Consider the following 18349-nt stretch of genomic DNA (forward strand, 5'->3'; position numbering starts at 1 on the left):
TCCAAACACAATAATATTGGGTGACTTCAACTACCCAAACATCGACTGGGAAAACTACTCAAGCCTCAACACCCTTGCCCAACGGTTACTAGAATTTATAAACTCAAATGCTATGGAACAACTGGTCACCACTCCCACTAGAGGGGATAACATATTGGACCTGGTCATCACCAATATGGGGACTCTATGTTCCACACCAGAGGTATGTCCATCATTGGTAAGATCAGACCATAAATTAATCTCACTGGACATCCATATCCCATCCCCACCCCCAGCCAAGGAAATCACGGTGAAAAATTTCCCAAAAGCAAATTTCACACTTCTCAAAACCGAGGTGGAATCCTTCAAAGACACTGGGCCAGTGGAAAATACTGCCCAAACAGCAGAATCCTTTACAAATGCATTCTATGGACACCTACAGGAATGCATGGATCGTGCTATCCCAAATAAAACCAAGATTCACTCCTCCAAAGGCAGGAGACCAGTCTGGTGGACCCCGGCCATAAATAAGCTATACAACAGAAGGAGGAAGCTACTACATGACAGAGCAAAATCCCAAAAAGGGAAGGCATCTCTGATCAGTACTAGCAAGAAACTACAATCCTTCATAAAATTATCTAAGGCCAGCTTCGAAAGAAAAATTGCGCAAGACACTAAAGATAATCACAAGGCCTTCTTTAGTTATGTCAGGAACCTGGGGGGCAACTCCCAGATATGCTCTGAGTTAGTACAAAATGACAAAAAATACACTGATCCCACAGACATTGCCAACATCCTGGCAGACAGGTTCAGTGCAAACTCCCCCCCCTTCACCCCCAAAAGACCAAATGTCTATCCCAACAGAATGTAGCCTCCCTGACATCACAAATGCAAAGGTGAGAGCTGCCCTCTCCAAAGCAAAAAAAACACAGCATCAATGGGACCAGACGGTGTCCCGGGCTGCGTCTTACACGAGCTCCAAGAAGAACTAAACCCTCACATAAAGTCACTGTTCAATCTCAGCCTTACTAAAGGATATGTACCCAAGGAATGGCATACAGCAACAGTGGTCCCGCTCCACAAAGGTGGTGCCACAACGGACCCAGGAAACTATCTCCCTATAAGCCTGACTAGTCTGGTCTGCAAATCTATGGAGCGTATCATCATGGAACTCATAAACAAGGACATTGGTAACCTCCAGACACTGGATCCTACCCAATTCGGCTTTGTTAAGGGCAGATCTTGCCTCTTGAACCTGGCTGACTTCTTTGAAACAGTTACCAAGGCCGTAGACAAAGGGAAGGTAGTCCACACGGCCTACCTGGACCTCGCAAAAGCCTTTGACACAATACCCCACTCAGGCATCATAAATAAGCTCACCAGCTTAAATATCAACCCCTATGTCACAAGATGGGTTGCAAACTGGCTCAGGGATAGAACCCACATGGTCAGAATTGCAGATGCCACGTCAGACTCCAAACCAGTTACAAGTGGCATCCCACAAGGCTCAGTCCTGGGACCTCTCTTGTTCGGTATATACTTCCCTGAGGTACAGGCTAATACGGGAGAACTACGGCTGACCAAGTTCGCAGATGACTGCAAGCTGGGCGCCATAATCAACTCTCCGGCTGACACAAGCATCCTCCAAAAGGGTCTCACAGAGATGGATAACTGGTGCCAGAGCCATGGCTTTAAGCTAAATGCCAAAAAGTGCATAGTCATCCCCTTTGAGAAAAACAAAGTGCCCACAAATTACCACATAGGTGGTAATCTATTAAGTACGGAAGAGGTAATTAGGGATTTGGGGACCCATGTAGATAGAAACCTCTCTTTTGACAGCCACGTTGCCAGAGTGGTTAGAAAGACCTTCTATATAGCCCACCTTATCATGAAAGAGTTCACATCTAGAACAAGAGAGGTCATTGTGCCCCTCTACTCATCACTCATCAGGCCCATAATTGAATACAATGCCCCATTTGGGATGTACCTTACCCGACACCTGCAGCAACTGGAGAAGCCCCAAAAGTACCTCACCAAGAGGATCAAGGGACTCAAACAGATGCCCTATGCAGTTCGGCTAAAGAAACTCCAGCTCTACTCAGTTGCTTACCGCCTACTCAGAGGTGATCTATGCCTGACGTATAAAGCCATGTCCAACCCAGAATTAATGGACATGCTCCACCTCAGGAAATCCAAATCCCTTAGAGCTACACGCTCCAGGGACCTAAACCTCATCACAGAAATAAATAGGACATGCTGGAGGGACAGATTCATATCCCAGAGGCTGCCCTCACTCTGGAACAGAATCCCAATCAATGTTAGGCAGAGCCCCTCACTGATTCTCTTCAAGAGAAATCTTGACGAGTGGATGGGAGATCGTAAGTTCACCCCTGGGATCTCTTCTGTGTCTCTGCTAGTCAGGGGCACAGTAAACTAACCTTAAAAGGGCTATCTTCTGTGACCTACTCTACAGAGGCACAGTCAACCAATCTAAAAGGGTGGCAAAAGCCAAACACACTGGCTACGCTTGTAAATGCCCCAGGGCAGATAGCCTAGTATCAACCTATGAACCTATGAAGATCCCATGAAGACTGCAAAAGGCTACTACTGGGGCTAGACATTTTGTGAAGATTCTCGGGGCTGTGGAAAGTCAAAAAGGAAAAGCCAAGAACTGATAGTGCAAGGATCCCACAGAAAATCGTAGGAATTTCCTGTACCTGTGGTGGATGGGAATGTGGAGGCAGGCATCCCTGATATCTACGGAAGATAGAAATGCCTGAGGGAGGATAAAGGGAAATAGTGTTTGTAAGGTTAACAATTTGAAAGAGGGGACTATGAGGAAGTCACTGAGGTAAGAGAGGTTTAGAACTGGTCTCCAGGGACCTTCCTTCCTGGGAATTAGGAAAAGGCGGGAGTAAAAAAGTACAGTTTTGTACCTACCATAAAAGTAGATGTTCAAGTGTAAACACTGCTGCAGTCATTACACTTGGGTTATGCTGCCGTCAGGCGGTCCTGCAGTCGGCCAGAGTTCCAAAGTCTTGGTCCGGCGTCGGTTGCTGTCACCTCCTCCCTGACGTCAGTGCGACAGGGGTATACAAGATGCAGCCGACGCCATTTTCTTCAGTTTTTCTTGCCCCAGATGTCAGGTGCCCCCAAATAGGTAGGCAATTCAAATTGCTAATAAAATATACAAAAGAAAAGCAAACAACCATTTTTAGTTACCAGCAAATACTCCCCATAGGTAATAAAGGGTAGATGACCTAGGTAAGTACCAGAAAGTAAGAGGGGAAGGAGGGAGGGTAACCTGGACTGCAGCAGTGTTTACACTCAAACATCTACATTTATGGTAGGTACAAAACTGTACTATGTTCATCGTGTTACACTGCTGCAGTCATTACACTTGGGTGGAATCCCAAAACTGAGGTAGGGAGGCTGGATCTACAAGGCATTAGGGGTGGCTATAAGGCCCTGCAGTACAGCAGTGGCGAAGCCAGCTCTGGATTTGGAGTATAAAGGCAAATGGTAATGTTTGGTGAAGGTATGCACAGAACTCCATGTTGCTGCTTCCAAAATATCCTTGGTAGGTACTCCTCTGAGGTAGGCAGTTGAAGTGGCTGTTGCCCTGGTGGAGTGAGATCTAATGCTGCTAGGTTCAGGTTTCCCATGGTGGGTATAGCAGAAACGTATACAGTGTCCTATCCATTTTAAAATAGTCTCCTTTGAAATGGCTTTTCCCTGTGCTCCTGCAGCGTATGCTACCAATAATTGCTCAGATTTTCTGAAAGCTTTGGTTTTGTCCAAGTAGAAGCGTAACTGTCTGTGAATGTCCAAAGAATGCAGTAGTCTCTCCCCTTTGTTCTGTGGTTTTGGATAAAAAGTTGGCAAGTGAATAGTTTGGTTTAGAGCCACACTTGATGCCACCTTTGGCATAAACGTAGGGTTAGTTCTTAAAGACACCCTGTCCTGGTGGAAGATGAGGAAAGGTTCCACTGCCATTAGTGCCTGTAATTCTGAAACTCTTCGTGCTGATGTTATTGCCAGTAGCAGAGCAGTTTTCCAAGAGATGTATTTTAATTCTACTGCGTTAGCTGGCTCAAAAGGAGGTAAAGTTAATTTTTCCAAAACAAAGTTGAGGTCCCAAGTTGTCATAGGTGCTCTACGGGGTGGTCTTATGTTTTTAGCCCCTCTGAGGTACTGTTTGAGCAAAGGATTAGAAAAAATTGGTGGATCCGTGTTGTAATGAGCAGAGATAGCTAAGGCGTGGATCTTGATGGATGAAAAAGAGAGGCCCTTGTCCAGCATCTCAGTTAAGTATTGAAGTATCTGAGGAATGTTTGGGACAAGAGGGTCAAGGCTGTGCGCTTGGTTCCAGGCACAGAATCTCTTCCATTTATCCGAGTATGCTTTCTTGGTGCTAGGCCTTCTGGCCTCCAGAATGACATCCATAACAGCTTTGGAGAGAGGCATTGCTTGCTTGACTAAGGAATTTTCCATGCAGCTAGATTTAAGGTCTTTAGCTGGCTGTGAAGTATCTGATTGTTGTGCCGTGTCAGCAACTGTGGGATTTGAGGCAAAATCCAGGATGGTTCTTGTGCTAAGTTCTTTAAGATTGGGTACCAGTGCTGGCGTGGCCAGTCTGGTGCAATCAGGATAATTTTTGGCTCTTCCTGCCTGGCTTTTATGAGTACCTTTGGAAGGAGAGGTAAAGGAGGGAAAGTGTATACTTGTAGTTTTTTCCAGATGAATGAGAGGGCATCCACTTTCCATGCTTGTGGATGGTAGCTCCTTGTGCAGAATTTCTGTAATTGGCAGTTCTTTGGGGAAGCAAACAGATCTATGTCCGGGCTCCACCATTTTTGTGTTATCATTCTGAATATTTGTGGGTTCAGTTCCCATTCGTGGGTCCATAATGTTTCTGCTTAGGTCGTCTGCCAGTGTGTTTTTCTCTCCTGGCAGGAATTGTGCTTGCAGATGAACTTGGTAGTTTAGAACTGCGTTCCACAAGGTCATGGCTTGTCTGCAGAGGGGGTAGGAGTGTGTGCCCCCTTGCTTGTTTATGTACCACATAACTGTGGTGTTGTCTGTCTTTAGTAGTAATTGTCCTGGATGCAGCAGGTCCTTGAAAGCTATAATAGCATTTTGTACAGCTAGCATCTCTTTTTGATTGATGTGGAGATGTCTTTGCTCTGTGGGCCACTCGCCCTGGATACATTTTCCTGCCATGTGTGCTCCCCAGGCATAATCCGATGCATCTGTTGTCAGTGTCTGCCTGGCTGTGGGTTGAGTGAAAGGCTGTCCCTTGTTGAGGTGACAAGCTTGTGCCCACCATCGAAACTCCTGTTGTAGGCAAGGAATTAGTGGTATAACTGTTTCCAAACTTTGACAGTGTTGAGACCATACGCTCTTTAGGTACCATTGTAGTTTCCTCATATGCAGTCTGGCATATGGAATTAGTAGTATGCAAGATGCCATGTAGCCCAAGGCCTGCAGAATTTTTCTTGCAGGGAGTTGGGTCTTTGTTGCCATTAAATGAAAATATTGAGTGAGTAGCCCTTGCTTGTCTGGCGTGAGATAAGCCATCTGGGCCGTTGTGTTCAAGCTGGCACCCAGGAATATTATCTGTTGTGAGGGCACTAGTTTTGATTTATTTTCGTTTACTGTGTACCCCAGGCAACTTAATAACTTTTTTACGTAAGCCAGATGCTTTAGTAGAATGTCCTTGCTCTCTGCTTGAATCAGGCAGTCGTCCAGGTATGGATAAATTTGAATTCCTTTTTGCCTGCAAAATGCAATTACTGGTGCCAGGCACTTTGTGAAGACCCTGGGCGCAGTAGATAAGCCAAAGGGCAGTGCAGAGAATTGATAGTGCATTAAACCAGCTAGAAATCTGAGGTATCTTCTGCAGTTTTGTCTGATAGGGACATGCAGGTATGCCTCTTTGAGGTCCAAAGCCAGATGCTTTAGTAGAATGTCCTAGCTCTCTGCTTGAATCAGGCAGTCGTCCAGGTATGGATAAATTTGAATTCCTTTTTGCCTGCAAAATGCAATTACTGGTGCCAGGCACTTTGTGAAGACCCTGGGCGCAGTAGATAAGCCAAAGGGCAGTGCAGAGAATTGATAGTGCATTGAACCAGCTAGAAATCTGAGGTATCTTCTGCAGTTTTGTCTGATAGGGACATGCAGGTATGCCTCTTTGAGGTCCAAAGTCACGAGCCAAGCTTTCTTGCCCAGCATGGGAAGAAGCTGCTGTAGTGTCAACATATTGAATTTCGGAACATCTAGGTAAGGGTTTAGTGAAGAAAGGTCCAGAATGGGTCTCCAGGCTTTGTCCTTTCTGGGAACCAGAAAGAGTCTTGAGTAAAATCCTTGTCCTTGTTCCTGTGGTGGTACCTTCTGAATAGCTCTCATGGCCATGAGTGCTGTAATTTGTTTTTGAGCCTCTGCCCATTGATTTGGTGGCAGATTTGGCATTCCTTTTAGCCTTGGCAGAGTGTGAAAGTGGAACCTGAAACCTTGAGATACAATGTTGAGAACCCATTTGTCTTTGGTGATGCAATCCCAGTTGTGATAGAAAAGTGCCAGTTTTCCTCCTAAGGGGGCTGCCAAGAGACAGCTGTTTGGCAGTTGCAGTGGAAAGTCATTCAGGCTGCTTTTTATAAGGTTGAGGCCTGTATTCCCCTTCTTTCTGGCCTGGTGTACCCCATTGTCGAGGCCTATAAGGGCCTTGTGTCTGACCTCTACTTCTTGGACGTCTGTATCTGCCCCTTTGAGGTCTATCTGTGACTGGAAAGGACCAATTCTTTGTTGGCCAATTTCTGCTAAAACGAGGAGGCTGAACCTGTAAGAAATCTTTCACCATTTGCATATATTTTGCCTTATCCTCCATCTTCTTTAATACCTCCTCTGCCTTAACTCCAAACAGCACATACCGCTACAAAGGTGCATCCAATAATTTGACCTTAACATGATCTGGTAACGTATATTCTTTTAACCAAGCATGCCTTCTAATGACAGAGCCTTAACTCCTGCTCTATAGGAGGCCACTAAGGAATCAAACCCACATTGCAAAGTATGTTTTCCCACTTGTTCAGCTGCATGCAATAAATCCTGCATTTCTTTAAGGTTAGGAGGATCTGAATCTGGAAGCATCTTTTGTTTCAACTGAGACATCAAAAATTGCTGATATTTTAGCATGTGAAACTGGCAATTAAAGGCTCTTATTGCTAAAGTTGCAGACGTATATACCTTCTTTCCCCATCTGTCTAATGCTCTGTAATCTCTGTCAGAGGGAACTGGGTTTTTTGCTGATGAGGCCTTAATCCCTTTGGGTCCATGAGAAATAGTTTCAGGGTCAGCAACAGGGCTTTTGTACAGAAATTTGTGAGAGTCAGGGACTCTGTAATATCTATCAGGTTTAACTGGGGCTGGGGGTAAGGAGTCAGGGTTTAAACTGGATTCAGTGTACGCATCATCCACAATATCTAAAACTGGTGGGATAGCAAGGGGTCTGTGTTGAGGCAATAAAAGGAAGTCTCTGAGCCTTTTCTTGGATTCTGAGTAATCCTGGCCTTCCCAATGGAAATGTTCCCTCATGGTATGTAAGGTCTCCCCAAAGGAGTAATCCTCAGATGGAGAGGCTGATGGAATTGATTCCTCAGCATCAGAATCCTCATAAGGGGGTAAAGAATATCCTAGGTCCGAGGAAGAGTCTGAGGAAATGGACACCTGCTCAGAAGATTCAATGTCTGCATCCTGTCTGGGCCTTTTATCAGGAGGGGGATGGGACCCCCTGATCAGGGTGATTAGATCCTCGGCCATTTTTAGTATTTGTTTCTTAGGCATGGAAGCCTGTCCTGGAGAGAGTTGTGTCTGTTACTTTGCTTTTAAGGGGGGCTTAGACTTAGCAGAGGGTTTAATGGTTAACTGGGTAGGTCTGAAAACACCCTCTGTAGCTGTGAATTGCTCAGCTACTTCAGTTTCCTCTGTAGGGTTAGGATCGGAAAGCTGAAAACCTAGTGCATCCGAAAGCCCAGCCAGCTCCACGTGGGAGTCGGAGGCGGTCTGTGGTTCTGTGGAAGCGGTCGTCAGGGGATGCGTAGGCGCCTCGCTGAAAACCGGAGAACCGGCGACCGGCCTAGAAGAGGCCTCGTCAGTTTTGGGCCTCAGATGCCTGTTCTTGTCCTTGCACTTTTATGCATTGCGGTCGTCGGAATTTCCGACGGCATGGTGTAATTGAATTTTCTGCCAAAATAATGTCGGGCAAAATCAAACTGACGTTTAATAGTGCGCTTGTTAAACCTAGCACAAAACCGACAACCTGTGACGTCGTGGTCAGGGCCTAGGCATGGAATACAATAGGAATGGAAATCCTTATGAGGTATTTGCTTCCCACAAGAAATACAGTTATTAACTTTTACTGACATCGGTCTGAGGCAAGAAAAAGTTTCCCCAACGGGGTACTTAGCTTTTTTAGAAGACTCCGGTTCTGGATTTGGAATGAAAATCTCAGGAGTCAGCCGACCGGCACTTGCGAACTGCTTCTGTTTCGGGCACCGCGCGGCAAGAAAGACTGGAGAAAATGGGGTCGGCTGCATCTTATATACCCCTGTCGCACTGACATCAGGGAGGAGGCGACAGCAACCGACGCCGGACCAAGACTTTGGAACTCTGGCCGACTGCGGGACCGCCTGACGGCAGGATAACCCAAGTGTAATGACTGCAGGAGTGTAACACGATGAACATCCTCTTCCCTCTTGCCCTGGGGGAACATGGGAACTAGGAAAAGGCGGGAGTAAAAACCTCTTCCTTCTTGCCCCTGGGGGACATGGGAACTAGGAAAAGGCGGGAGTAAAAACCTCTTGCCCCTGGGGAACAGGTTCTATACTGCCCTGTTCTAGGAGGGCTTGCAGGACTGGAGGAAAAAGGAGGGCCTGATCTTTTGGTGGAGCCCATCTGATCAGGAAAGGGCTGTTTAGATATATGGGAAGCAGTGACAGAAGGAGAAAATGGTTGGGACTTGTTAGGCCTTTTTGTAGTCTAGATTGTGGTGCTCTTGATTGCCTGCATAAAAAAGTTTGCTTTGCAGGGTAATTCCTATGAAAGTTAGGCACAGGGGGTACCAAAATGTGCTTGAGGTCTTTAAGTTCTTTACTTTTTTCCTGCAGAGATTTGAAGAGATCTGTGGAAGGTTTCCCAAAAAGGGCGGTATTGTCTACTAGGGCATCCATCACCTTTGCCTTGATGTCCTCAGGTAGAGGCTGAAGCCTAAGCCATGCAAATCTTGTGAGGGCAGAAGAGGAAGCAGCAGCTCTAGAGGAGGCTTCTACTGCATCATAGGTGCACTTGATAGAATGTCTGCCTACCCGAGAAGTGGTGGCAAGGATGGGGGCTGTCAGGGCCTTATTTTCAGAATCAGGCATGTCTGACATCAGTCTGGAAATTTGGGAAAGGAGTTCAAAGTTGTACTTGGTCATGTGTGTCTGAAGGTCAGGGTAGGTGAGGTACAGATTTTCTTTCCTAACCTCTCCAGCTGTCTGCTATCCTTGTCTGAGGGCAGCAGGGAGGAAGAAGGAAGTCACCTGATCCTTATCTGAGGGCAGCAGGGAGGAAGAAGGAAGTCACCTGATCCTTGTCTGAGGGCAGCAGGGAGGAAGAAGGAAGTCACCTGATCCTTATCTGAGGGCAGCAGGGAGGAAGAAGGAAGTCACCTGATCCTTACCTGAGGGCAGCAGGGAGGAAGAAGGAAGTCACCTGATCCTTACCTGAGGGCAGCAGGGAGGAAGAAGGAAGTCACCTGATCCTTACCTGAGGGCAGCAGGGAGGAAGAAGGAAGCAACCTGGAGGCCTTATCAGAGGCAACAGGAATTACAGAAGGATATGCAGCAGGAGCACTAAGGAGAAACTGGCAGTCCCTGGGTACCTTGTAGTACCTGGATGTTTTTTAAAGGAGTTCCAGGTTGTACTTGGTCATGTGCGTCTTACAGTTTAATGCTGTGAAGGTCAGGGTAGGTGAGGTACAGATTTTCTTTCCTAACCTCTCCAGCTGTCTGCAATCCTTGTCTGAGGGCAGCAGGGAGGAAGAAGGAAGTCACCTGATCCTTATCTGAGGGCAGCAGGGAGGAAGAAGGAAGTCACCTGATCCTTGTCTGAGGGCAGCAGGGAGGAAGAAGGAAGTCACCTGATCCTTACCTGAGGGCAGCAGGGAGGAAGAAGGAAGTCACCTGATCCTTATCTGAGGGCAGCAGGGAGGAAGAAGGAAGCGACCTGAAGGCCTTATCAGAGGCAACAGAAATTACAGAAGGATCTGCAGCAGGAGCACTAAGGAGAAACTGGCAGTCCCTGGGTACTTTGCAGTACCTGGATGTTTTTTAAAGGAGTTCCAGGTTGTACTTGGTCATGTGCATCTTACAGTTTAATGCTGTGAAGGTCAGGGTGGCTGAGGTACAGATTTTCTTTCCTAACCTCTCCAGCTGTCTGCAATCCTTGTCTGAGGGCAGCAGGGAGGAAGAAGGAAGTCACCTGATCCTTGTCTGAGGGCAGCAGGGAGGAAGAAGGAAGTCACCTGATCCTTACCTGAGGGCAGCAGGGAGGAAGAAGGAAGTCACCTGATCCTTGTCTGAGGGCAGCAGGGAGGAAGAAGGAAGCGACCTGGAGGTCTTATCAGAGGCAGCAGATATTACAGAAGGATCTGCAGCAGGAGCACTAAGGAGAAACTGGCAGTCCCTGGGTACTTTGTAGTACCTGGATGTTTTTTAAAGGAGTTCCAGGTTGTACTTGGTCATGTGCATCTTACAGTTTAATGCTGTGAAGGTCAGGGTGGCTGAGGTACAGATTTTCTTTCCTAACCTCTCCAGCTGTCTGCAATCCTTGTCTGAGGGCAGCAGGGAGGAAGAAGGAAGTCACCTGATCCTTACCTGAGGGCAGCAGGGAGGAAGAAGGAAGTCACCTGATCCTTGTCTGAGAGCAGCAGGGAGGAAGAAGGAAGTCACCTGATCCTTACCTGACGGCAGCAGGGAGGAAGAAGGAAGTCACCTGATCCTTACCTGAGGGCAGCAGGGAGGAAGAAGGAAGTCACCTGATCCTTACCTGAGGGCAGCAGGGAGGAAGAAGGAAGCGACCTGGAGGCCTTATCAGAGGCAACAGGAATTACAGAAGGATCTGCAGCAGGAGCACTAAGGAGAAACTGGCAGTCCCTGGGTACTTTGTAGTACCTGGATGTTTTTTAAAGGAGTTCCAGGTTGTACTTGGTCATGTGCATCTTACAGTTTAATGCTGTGAAGGTCAGGGTGGCTGAGGTACAGATTTTCTTTCCTAACCTCTCCAGCTGTCTGCAATCCTTGTCTGAGGGCAGCAGGGAGGAAGAAGGACGTCACCTGATCCTTGTCTGAGGGCAGCAGGGAGGAAGAAGGAAGTCACTTGATCCTTACCTGAGGGCAGCAGGGAGGAAGAAGGAAGTCACCTGATCCTTATCTGAGGGCAGCAGGGAGGAAGAAGGAAGTTACCTGATCCTTGTCTGAGGGCAGCAGGGAGGAAGAAGGAAGCGACCTGGAGGTCTTATCAGAGGCAGCAGATATTACAGAAGGATCTGCAGCAGGAGCACTAAGGAGAAACTGGCAGTCCCTGGGTACTTTGTAGCACCTGGATGTTTTTTAAAGGAGTTCCAGGTTGTACTTGGTCATGTGCATCTTACAGTTTAATGCTGTGAAGGTCAGGGTGGCTGAGGTACAGATTTTCTTTCCTAACCTCTCCAGCTGTCTGCAATCCTTGTCTGAGGGCAGCAGGGAGGAAGAAGGAAGTCACCTGATCCTTGTCTGAGGGCAGCAGGGAGGAAGAAGGAAGTCACCTGATCCTTACCTGAGGGCAGCAGGGAGGAAGAAGGAAGTCACCTGATCCTTATCTGAGGGCAGCAGGGAGGAAGAAGGAAGTCACCTGATCCTTACCTGAGGGCAGCAGGGAGGAAGAAGGAAGTCACCTGATCCTTACCTGAGGGCAGCAGGGAGGAAGAAGGAAGTCACCTGATCCTTATCTGAGGGCAGCAGGGAGGAAGAAGGAAGTCACCTGATCCTTGTCTGAGGGCAGAAGGGAGGAAGAAGGAAGCGACCTGGAGGCCTTATCTGAGGGCAGCAGGGAGGAAGAAGGAAGTCACCTGATCCTTACCTGAGGGCAGCAGGGAGGAAGAAGGAAGTCACCTGATCCTTACCTGAGGGCAGCAGGGAGGAAGAAGGAAGCGACCTGGAGGCCTTATCAGAGGCAACAGATATTACAGAAGGATCTGCAGCAGGAGCACTAAGGAGAAACTGGCAGTCCCTGGGTACTTTACAGTACCTGTCTGGCTTTTTGAGAGCTGGAGGCTGGGAGTCTGAGTGGGTGGAAGTGGATGCAAAGGCATCCAAGAGGGCAGGTATTAGAGGAGAGATGGCTGAAGGACTAAGGGACTATACTGGAGGAGGTCACAGTAATGCTTCGGGACCTCAGACATTTCTTTACTGTCCCATTTGAAGTGGTCACACATTTTGAATATAGTCTCCCCAAAATAAATCTCCTCCATGGGGGAATCTGTTCCATTAGAATCCTCTTCAGGGGAGGCATAATCTAATGGAGAAGGGATATGGGAGGAATAATCCAAAGGGTTGTCCTCCTCTTCAGAAGAGGAGTCTTCATCTGATGTAGGATGGGGCCTAGGTCTCTTCTGAGGAGAACACAGGCCAAGCCGGAGGGGAAGCAAGGTGTCCTGACAGAGGCCTAAGCACCACAAACACCTTAAAGAGGCCTTGTGAGAAGTTCAGCCACTCCTTCTGTGGGTCAGGAGGAGGGAGAGATAAGCTTGTTTTTTTCTTTGCAGGTATATCTATGCAGTGCAAAGGAGGAAGGCCAGACATATATTCTACAATATCCGAGTTGACATCCTCCCTAACAATTATCTGGATTACTCCCCTAGGGCCCTCCGATACAATATGCCTCGGTTCCCCCAAACGTCAGAGACCGACATATTCAGAAGCCTCTCTGGACATGCAAACATCTGGAGCCAAGGAGGCCTGTGGGTCCAGATCCTGGTCGGCGCGTGTCTCCGAGCTTTCATGCACTTTGGGAGTGACATTCGACTCGAGAGGTGCAGCTTCAGTTTCAGGCCTATGTTTTTTGGCCTTTCGTTTTGCAGGCTCTGTCATCGGGAAGCTTAAGGTGTTGGTTTTCCAGGTAGATCACAAGGGAAGATAACCTACTTTGAAGAGTCTTCGGTACAACAGACTGGCAGATGGAACAGTTTTTGTGGTCGTGCTGAGGGCCTGAGGCAAAAAAGGCACTGTGTATGACTATCCTTAGGTGGAATCTGTCTTCCACAGTTACACTTCCCTTTTATGGATGACATGAACCTCAGTAAAGAAAAAGGTAGCAAAAAGACAAAAATGATTTCCCAAATGTGGCACTTATCTTAGAAAATCAGAGATTCCCACACCAGAGCGATGTCCAGGACTGGTGATCCAACTGGTGGCAAAAAAGTTCAAGGGGTGGTGCATGCATACAGCTCTTTTATGGTCAACGTCTGCTGGTGGTCTATGTCAGATGTACCGTGCACCCTAGGTAGTAAAATACTTTTATATACTGGCAGACATTGGATCTTCGTCTTGAAAGGCAACTCCCTTATGTCAGGAATACTGCAACAGAAGAATAGAAGGACATTGTTAGTTTTAAAACTTTCTGTTTTGTTAGACTGCATATCCAGTCTGTAGTAAGAAAATATATAACCAGAGGCTCATGTAGCAACCTCAGAAAATCTGAGTCAAGACATTCCCAGAAAACTGAGTGAAACAGCAGCTGCCAAAATTCTACACTTCCCCTGAATGGCCCTCTCACATTTCCTGATACTGGGACAACTAATGGCACTGGCAGCAACAAATGCTGGGTTCACCAGATTCCTCAGTAATTAGTACCACGGCTGCTTCCTCCAAGTGCTTCAGTTCTGTTCCATCTCCCAAAACATGGTAAGTAGGCTGAATAGATACTCAACTTACAATGTGTCTATGATGTGTAAGTGCTTGTGTGAGTGAGCTCGTGTGTGTGTGTGTGTGTGTGTGTGTGTGTGTCTGTGAGTGCTGTCTATCAGACTGGGTGTGTGTGTGTGTGTGTGTGTGTGTGTGTGTGTGTGTGTGTGTGTGTGTGTGTGTGTGTGTGTGCGTGTGTGCGTGTGTGTGTAAAAGTGTAAGTACTGCCTTGCTGGAGGGTGTAAGTACTGCCTTGCAATCGAATAGTATCCAGTCCATTGTGTACTCGACGACGTGCTCATCTGTTGTACTGACATGTTGTAGAGCAACATTAAACTCAAATGCAATAAGCGGTTAATGAAAACTGATAGATGGACTGAAGTCCAGTCAGATCAGCTGAGGTTCCTCCACATTTCTGGGAGCTACTTTAAACCTACAGCACTGAAGCGTAACATTAAGAATAAAAATCTGGCACTACGTGCTTAGTTTTGATGTTCTTAGGACAGCACTTCTGAACATAATGCCAACCCTGCTAGCATGCACACTTAATTTTAATCTCAGTTTTATTTTATGAACATCATCTAGGGGCTAACCAAAGACTGCAACTTATACCACCATGGTTTCTCTGAAAACCATCAATTAATGCAGCTGCAACCCTCTAAAGAAAGGTCTTCTAGAATTTAATTGATGGAGTAAACTTGCAGTACCTGGAAGAGTTTACTGACATGGCCTTTTGCAAACACTATGACTTTGTTGACACAAAGCTACTGTTAGAGCCACATTTACGTCTGTGGAAGAGAAAAGGCTTACCTTCCCATTTACAATTTCTAGTCCGACAGCATCCACTTTTGCACTGCTGATTCCAAGTAAGACCCCGTTTTGTGAAGTAGTGCGAAACTGAAATGTAATGATGACATCAGATCGGACTTTGTATCCATCCTCAGCTACACAAAGGGAAAAACAAACAACAAGAAATGTCAAGGTAAAAGTGAAAGCAGCAGTCCATGACATAAGCAGAACACTGAAGCAGGTGACTTGTAAAAGGCGAGAGGTACTACTTTTATGTTTAGTTCTACTGTGTGCTTCCTTTCTTCGTTTTTGTTTACTTTTAGTTTTCTTCCTAAATGACCTACTGATGTCTTGTTTAGTAATCCCCAATCATCATAGCAAGGATTCCTTTAAAAACACTACCCAGTATGACACAACAAACTTGAAAGCATGGGGATTTCTGTATTTCTGTGAGATTATGAGAAGAAGCACAATTCATAGCTCTCAACCTTCTATCTCCGAAATACATGCAAAATGTGGAACACCTACTAACAAACCTACTAACAACTTAATTTATGAAGCTCACAACATGGTTAAAATGTGCTACTTTGTACTTATAAAAAGCTCTTTTGATGAATTAATATGACTCAGTACTATTTACCATGGATATCAGATAAAAAAGTTCCTAACACTGAATGTGTGACAGACTCTTTCAATGTGGAATTTCGAGGAACATGGACATACCCTTACATTCACCGCTGCAGTGAAGCCCATCGTCCGGCCAGTCTACCAAAGTCTACCATTGCTTTAAGGTATCCTGAACATCACTTACACACTCCTCATGTAGCGCTGGGCATAAAGATGACGTTCAAGCATACCATCCTCAGAACTTCTTTGCTACCAGTCCGAACACTGTTTTTAACCATCGGTTTGTTTGCCTCCGTCCATTTTTTTGTCATTTTTTCCTGTTTATTGGAACTCTGGTGATTTTTCTTCTTTGCTGAAGTCCTCGCCATTGCAGATAAGTACCCAGTTGGGGTTTTTGCTCTTTTATTCATTTTTTTTTGTGATGTTTGGGGGGGGTTAATGTCATCCAGGAAGGATAAATGTCAGTGTGGGAGACAGATTCCCCATAAAGATCACCACGTTAAGTGCCTTTTTTGCCTAGGAGCTTCTCACGACTATACATCTTGTTCTGTTTTTCAGGGATTTGTCCCAAAAACCCTTTGTAGTAGGCGTTCTTCCGTTTCATTGTATCTTGAGAACTAGGATCTTAAGCTGGTTGCTAAAGATACTATGGATGAAACTTCTTTCCCAGAGGGTCAGCTGTCAGGGAAGGAGAAGGTGAAAAAGGTAAGACCAGAATCTTCTGCTGCCCAGCCTCTGTCAGGTGTTTCTCCCGAAGTTTTACAAACCAGGAGACTCGTCCGGTTGTGTTGTCAGATTCCTCTGCCACGTCTGGGTTGGAGGCTGGTGAGGATCTGGCAGGCAGCATGTCCAACAAGGCTTTGCAGGCGTCCGTTTTGGGCATTCAGAGGGAACCACGGTTGATTGTTTCCAAGGGGTCTAGGGGGAAACCACAGTTTCTTCTTAGGGAAGAAGTTCCTACTACAGTTGTAGAATGCCATCCTGAGTCAGGGCCCTCTCAGTTTTCTAGGATGGACGTCCCTTTAAAAAACAAACAGAAAACTAGACAATCTTGTCCTCCTGTTAAAGGTAAAAAGGGTGGTAAATGGGCTCCTCCTGCTAAGGCAACTCAGACTGCAGGAATTCTCAAGCCTTCCTTTCCTGACAAAAAACAGGTGTTGTCTGACTATCCATCTGTTCGCAGCCACATTCCTCTTTCTTTTTGGCTTCTCTTTTTCTTTTTATTTGACTTCAAATCACCCAGGACTCTTGGGTTCCATCAATCATTCTTCAGGGGTACTTTATGGTGTGGAATTCCCGTCCTCCTTTTATGGGCATTCCTCAGCCTCCTCGGGAACAACTTACCTTTTACCCAGAGGTTCTTCGAGATCTCTTGTCTCAGGGTACTATTAAGAGGTGCTTGTGTTCCAAAGGCGGAAGGGGTTTTATTCAAGAATGTTTCTAGTGCCCAGAAAAGAAGGTACTTGGAGACCAATTCTATGCCTCTCTTATCTAAACACCTTTTTGAAGGTGTTTTCCTTTCAGATGTTGTCCCTTGAGACCCTTTTTCCTCCCTTGCTACCTCAGGCCTTTTTGGTGTCTCTGGATCTCAAGGATGCTTATCTCCATATTCCCATCCATCCTCTTTTCAGGAGTTTTTGTGTTTCTCTGTTACTTCCTGGCATTTTCAGTTCTGTGCTTTGCCCTTTGGCCTTTTGCCCCAAGGATGTTCACCAAATGCCTCGCTCCTGTGATTGCTTTTTGCAGGCTTCAACGGATCCAAATATTTCCTTACTTGGTCGACCTGCTGATTCAGGCATCCTCTTCAGAAGGCCTTTTGCAAAATCGTCACTTAACCATTTCTCTTCTTCAAAGTCTGGGGTTCACGATAAACTTCAAAAAGTCTTCCATGACTCCTTCTCAGGGTCATGTCTTTCTGGGTTGAAGGATTCAGATGGTGCCAATGATGGCCTTAACTCTCATTTCTTACTTTCAAACTCTTCTTCCCATGGCCTCCATTACAGCCAGGGGGTTTCTCAGCGCTCTGGGGGATCATGGCTTCCACCATTCCGATGCTTCCTCTGGCCACACTTCACATGAGGAAGTTCCAGTGGTTTCTGAAGTCAGTGTGACTTCAACATGCACATCCTCTAGACTTTCCAGTTCCTCTCCTCCCTTGCCTCAAGAAGGAAAGTACAGTTGTGTACACTTACCATAAATGTAGATGTTCGAGTGTATTCACTGTTGCAGTCATCACATTTGGGTTATCTGCCTGCAGGTAGCCCTCAGTCGGCCCGAATACCAGAGTCTTAGTATTTCAGTGTCGGATGCTGTCAGGTCGGCAGGGGTATAAAACAGGCAGCCGATGCCATTACATCAGTTTTTCTTGCCCCAAATGTCAGGAGCCCCCAAATAGGGAGCTGGTATAAGGTGATGAACGCCACCAGTAAAAAGTAAATACCAATGCCATTAGGAATAGCCATAGAGAGAAGAGGTAGAAAGATAGAGAAAGCCAGGGGGCTGGAGGGAGGGAAACCAGGACTGCAACAGTGAATACATTCGAACATCTACATTTATGGTAAGTGTACACAACTGCACTATGTTCTTCGTGTTTCACTGCTGCAGTCATCACACTTGGGTTGATTCCCAAAGCTGAGGAAGGGTGGAGGCAGTCAAGAAGTATTGGGGCTGGCTAGTAGGCCTTGCAAGACTGCTGTAGCAAATCCAGCCCTAGATTTAGAAAAGATAGGTAAGTGGTAATGCTTGGTGAAGGTGTGTACAGAACTCCAGGTTGCAGCTTCCAGAATGTCCCTGGTAGGGAGTCCCCTGAATAGGCTGTAGAGGTAGAAGTAGCCCTAGTGGAATGTAGTTTGATCCCCTATGGGGTAGGTTTTCCATGGTGCTTGTAGCAGAAATGGATGCAGTGTGCTATCCAATTGGAAATGATTTGTTTTGAAATGGCCTTACCCTCTGCCCCTGTAGCAAAGGTGACTAGC

At 46.5% G+C, this 18349-nt stretch overlaps 1 protein-coding gene across 1 annotated transcript in view; it reads right to left on the reverse strand.

Moving 5' to 3' along the window:
- LAMA1 (laminin subunit alpha 1) overlaps positions 1–18349 on the reverse strand; it is a 3417884-nt gene that overhangs the window by 59538 nt on the left and 3339997 nt on the right. Inside the window, exon 54 of the mRNA XM_044066516.1 lies at positions 14769–14902. Coding sequence (XP_043922451.1) covers positions 14769–14902 — 134 coding nt within the window. The remainder of the gene's footprint in view (positions 1–14768; positions 14903–18349) is intronic.

Source organism: Protopterus annectens, chromosome 3.part1 (genome assembly GCF_019279795.1).
Source record: "Protopterus annectens isolate FY-2018-M chromosome 3.part1, PAN1.0, whole genome shotgun sequence".
Lineage (NCBI taxonomy): Eukaryota > Metazoa > Chordata > Ceratodontiformes > Protopteridae > Protopterus > Protopterus annectens.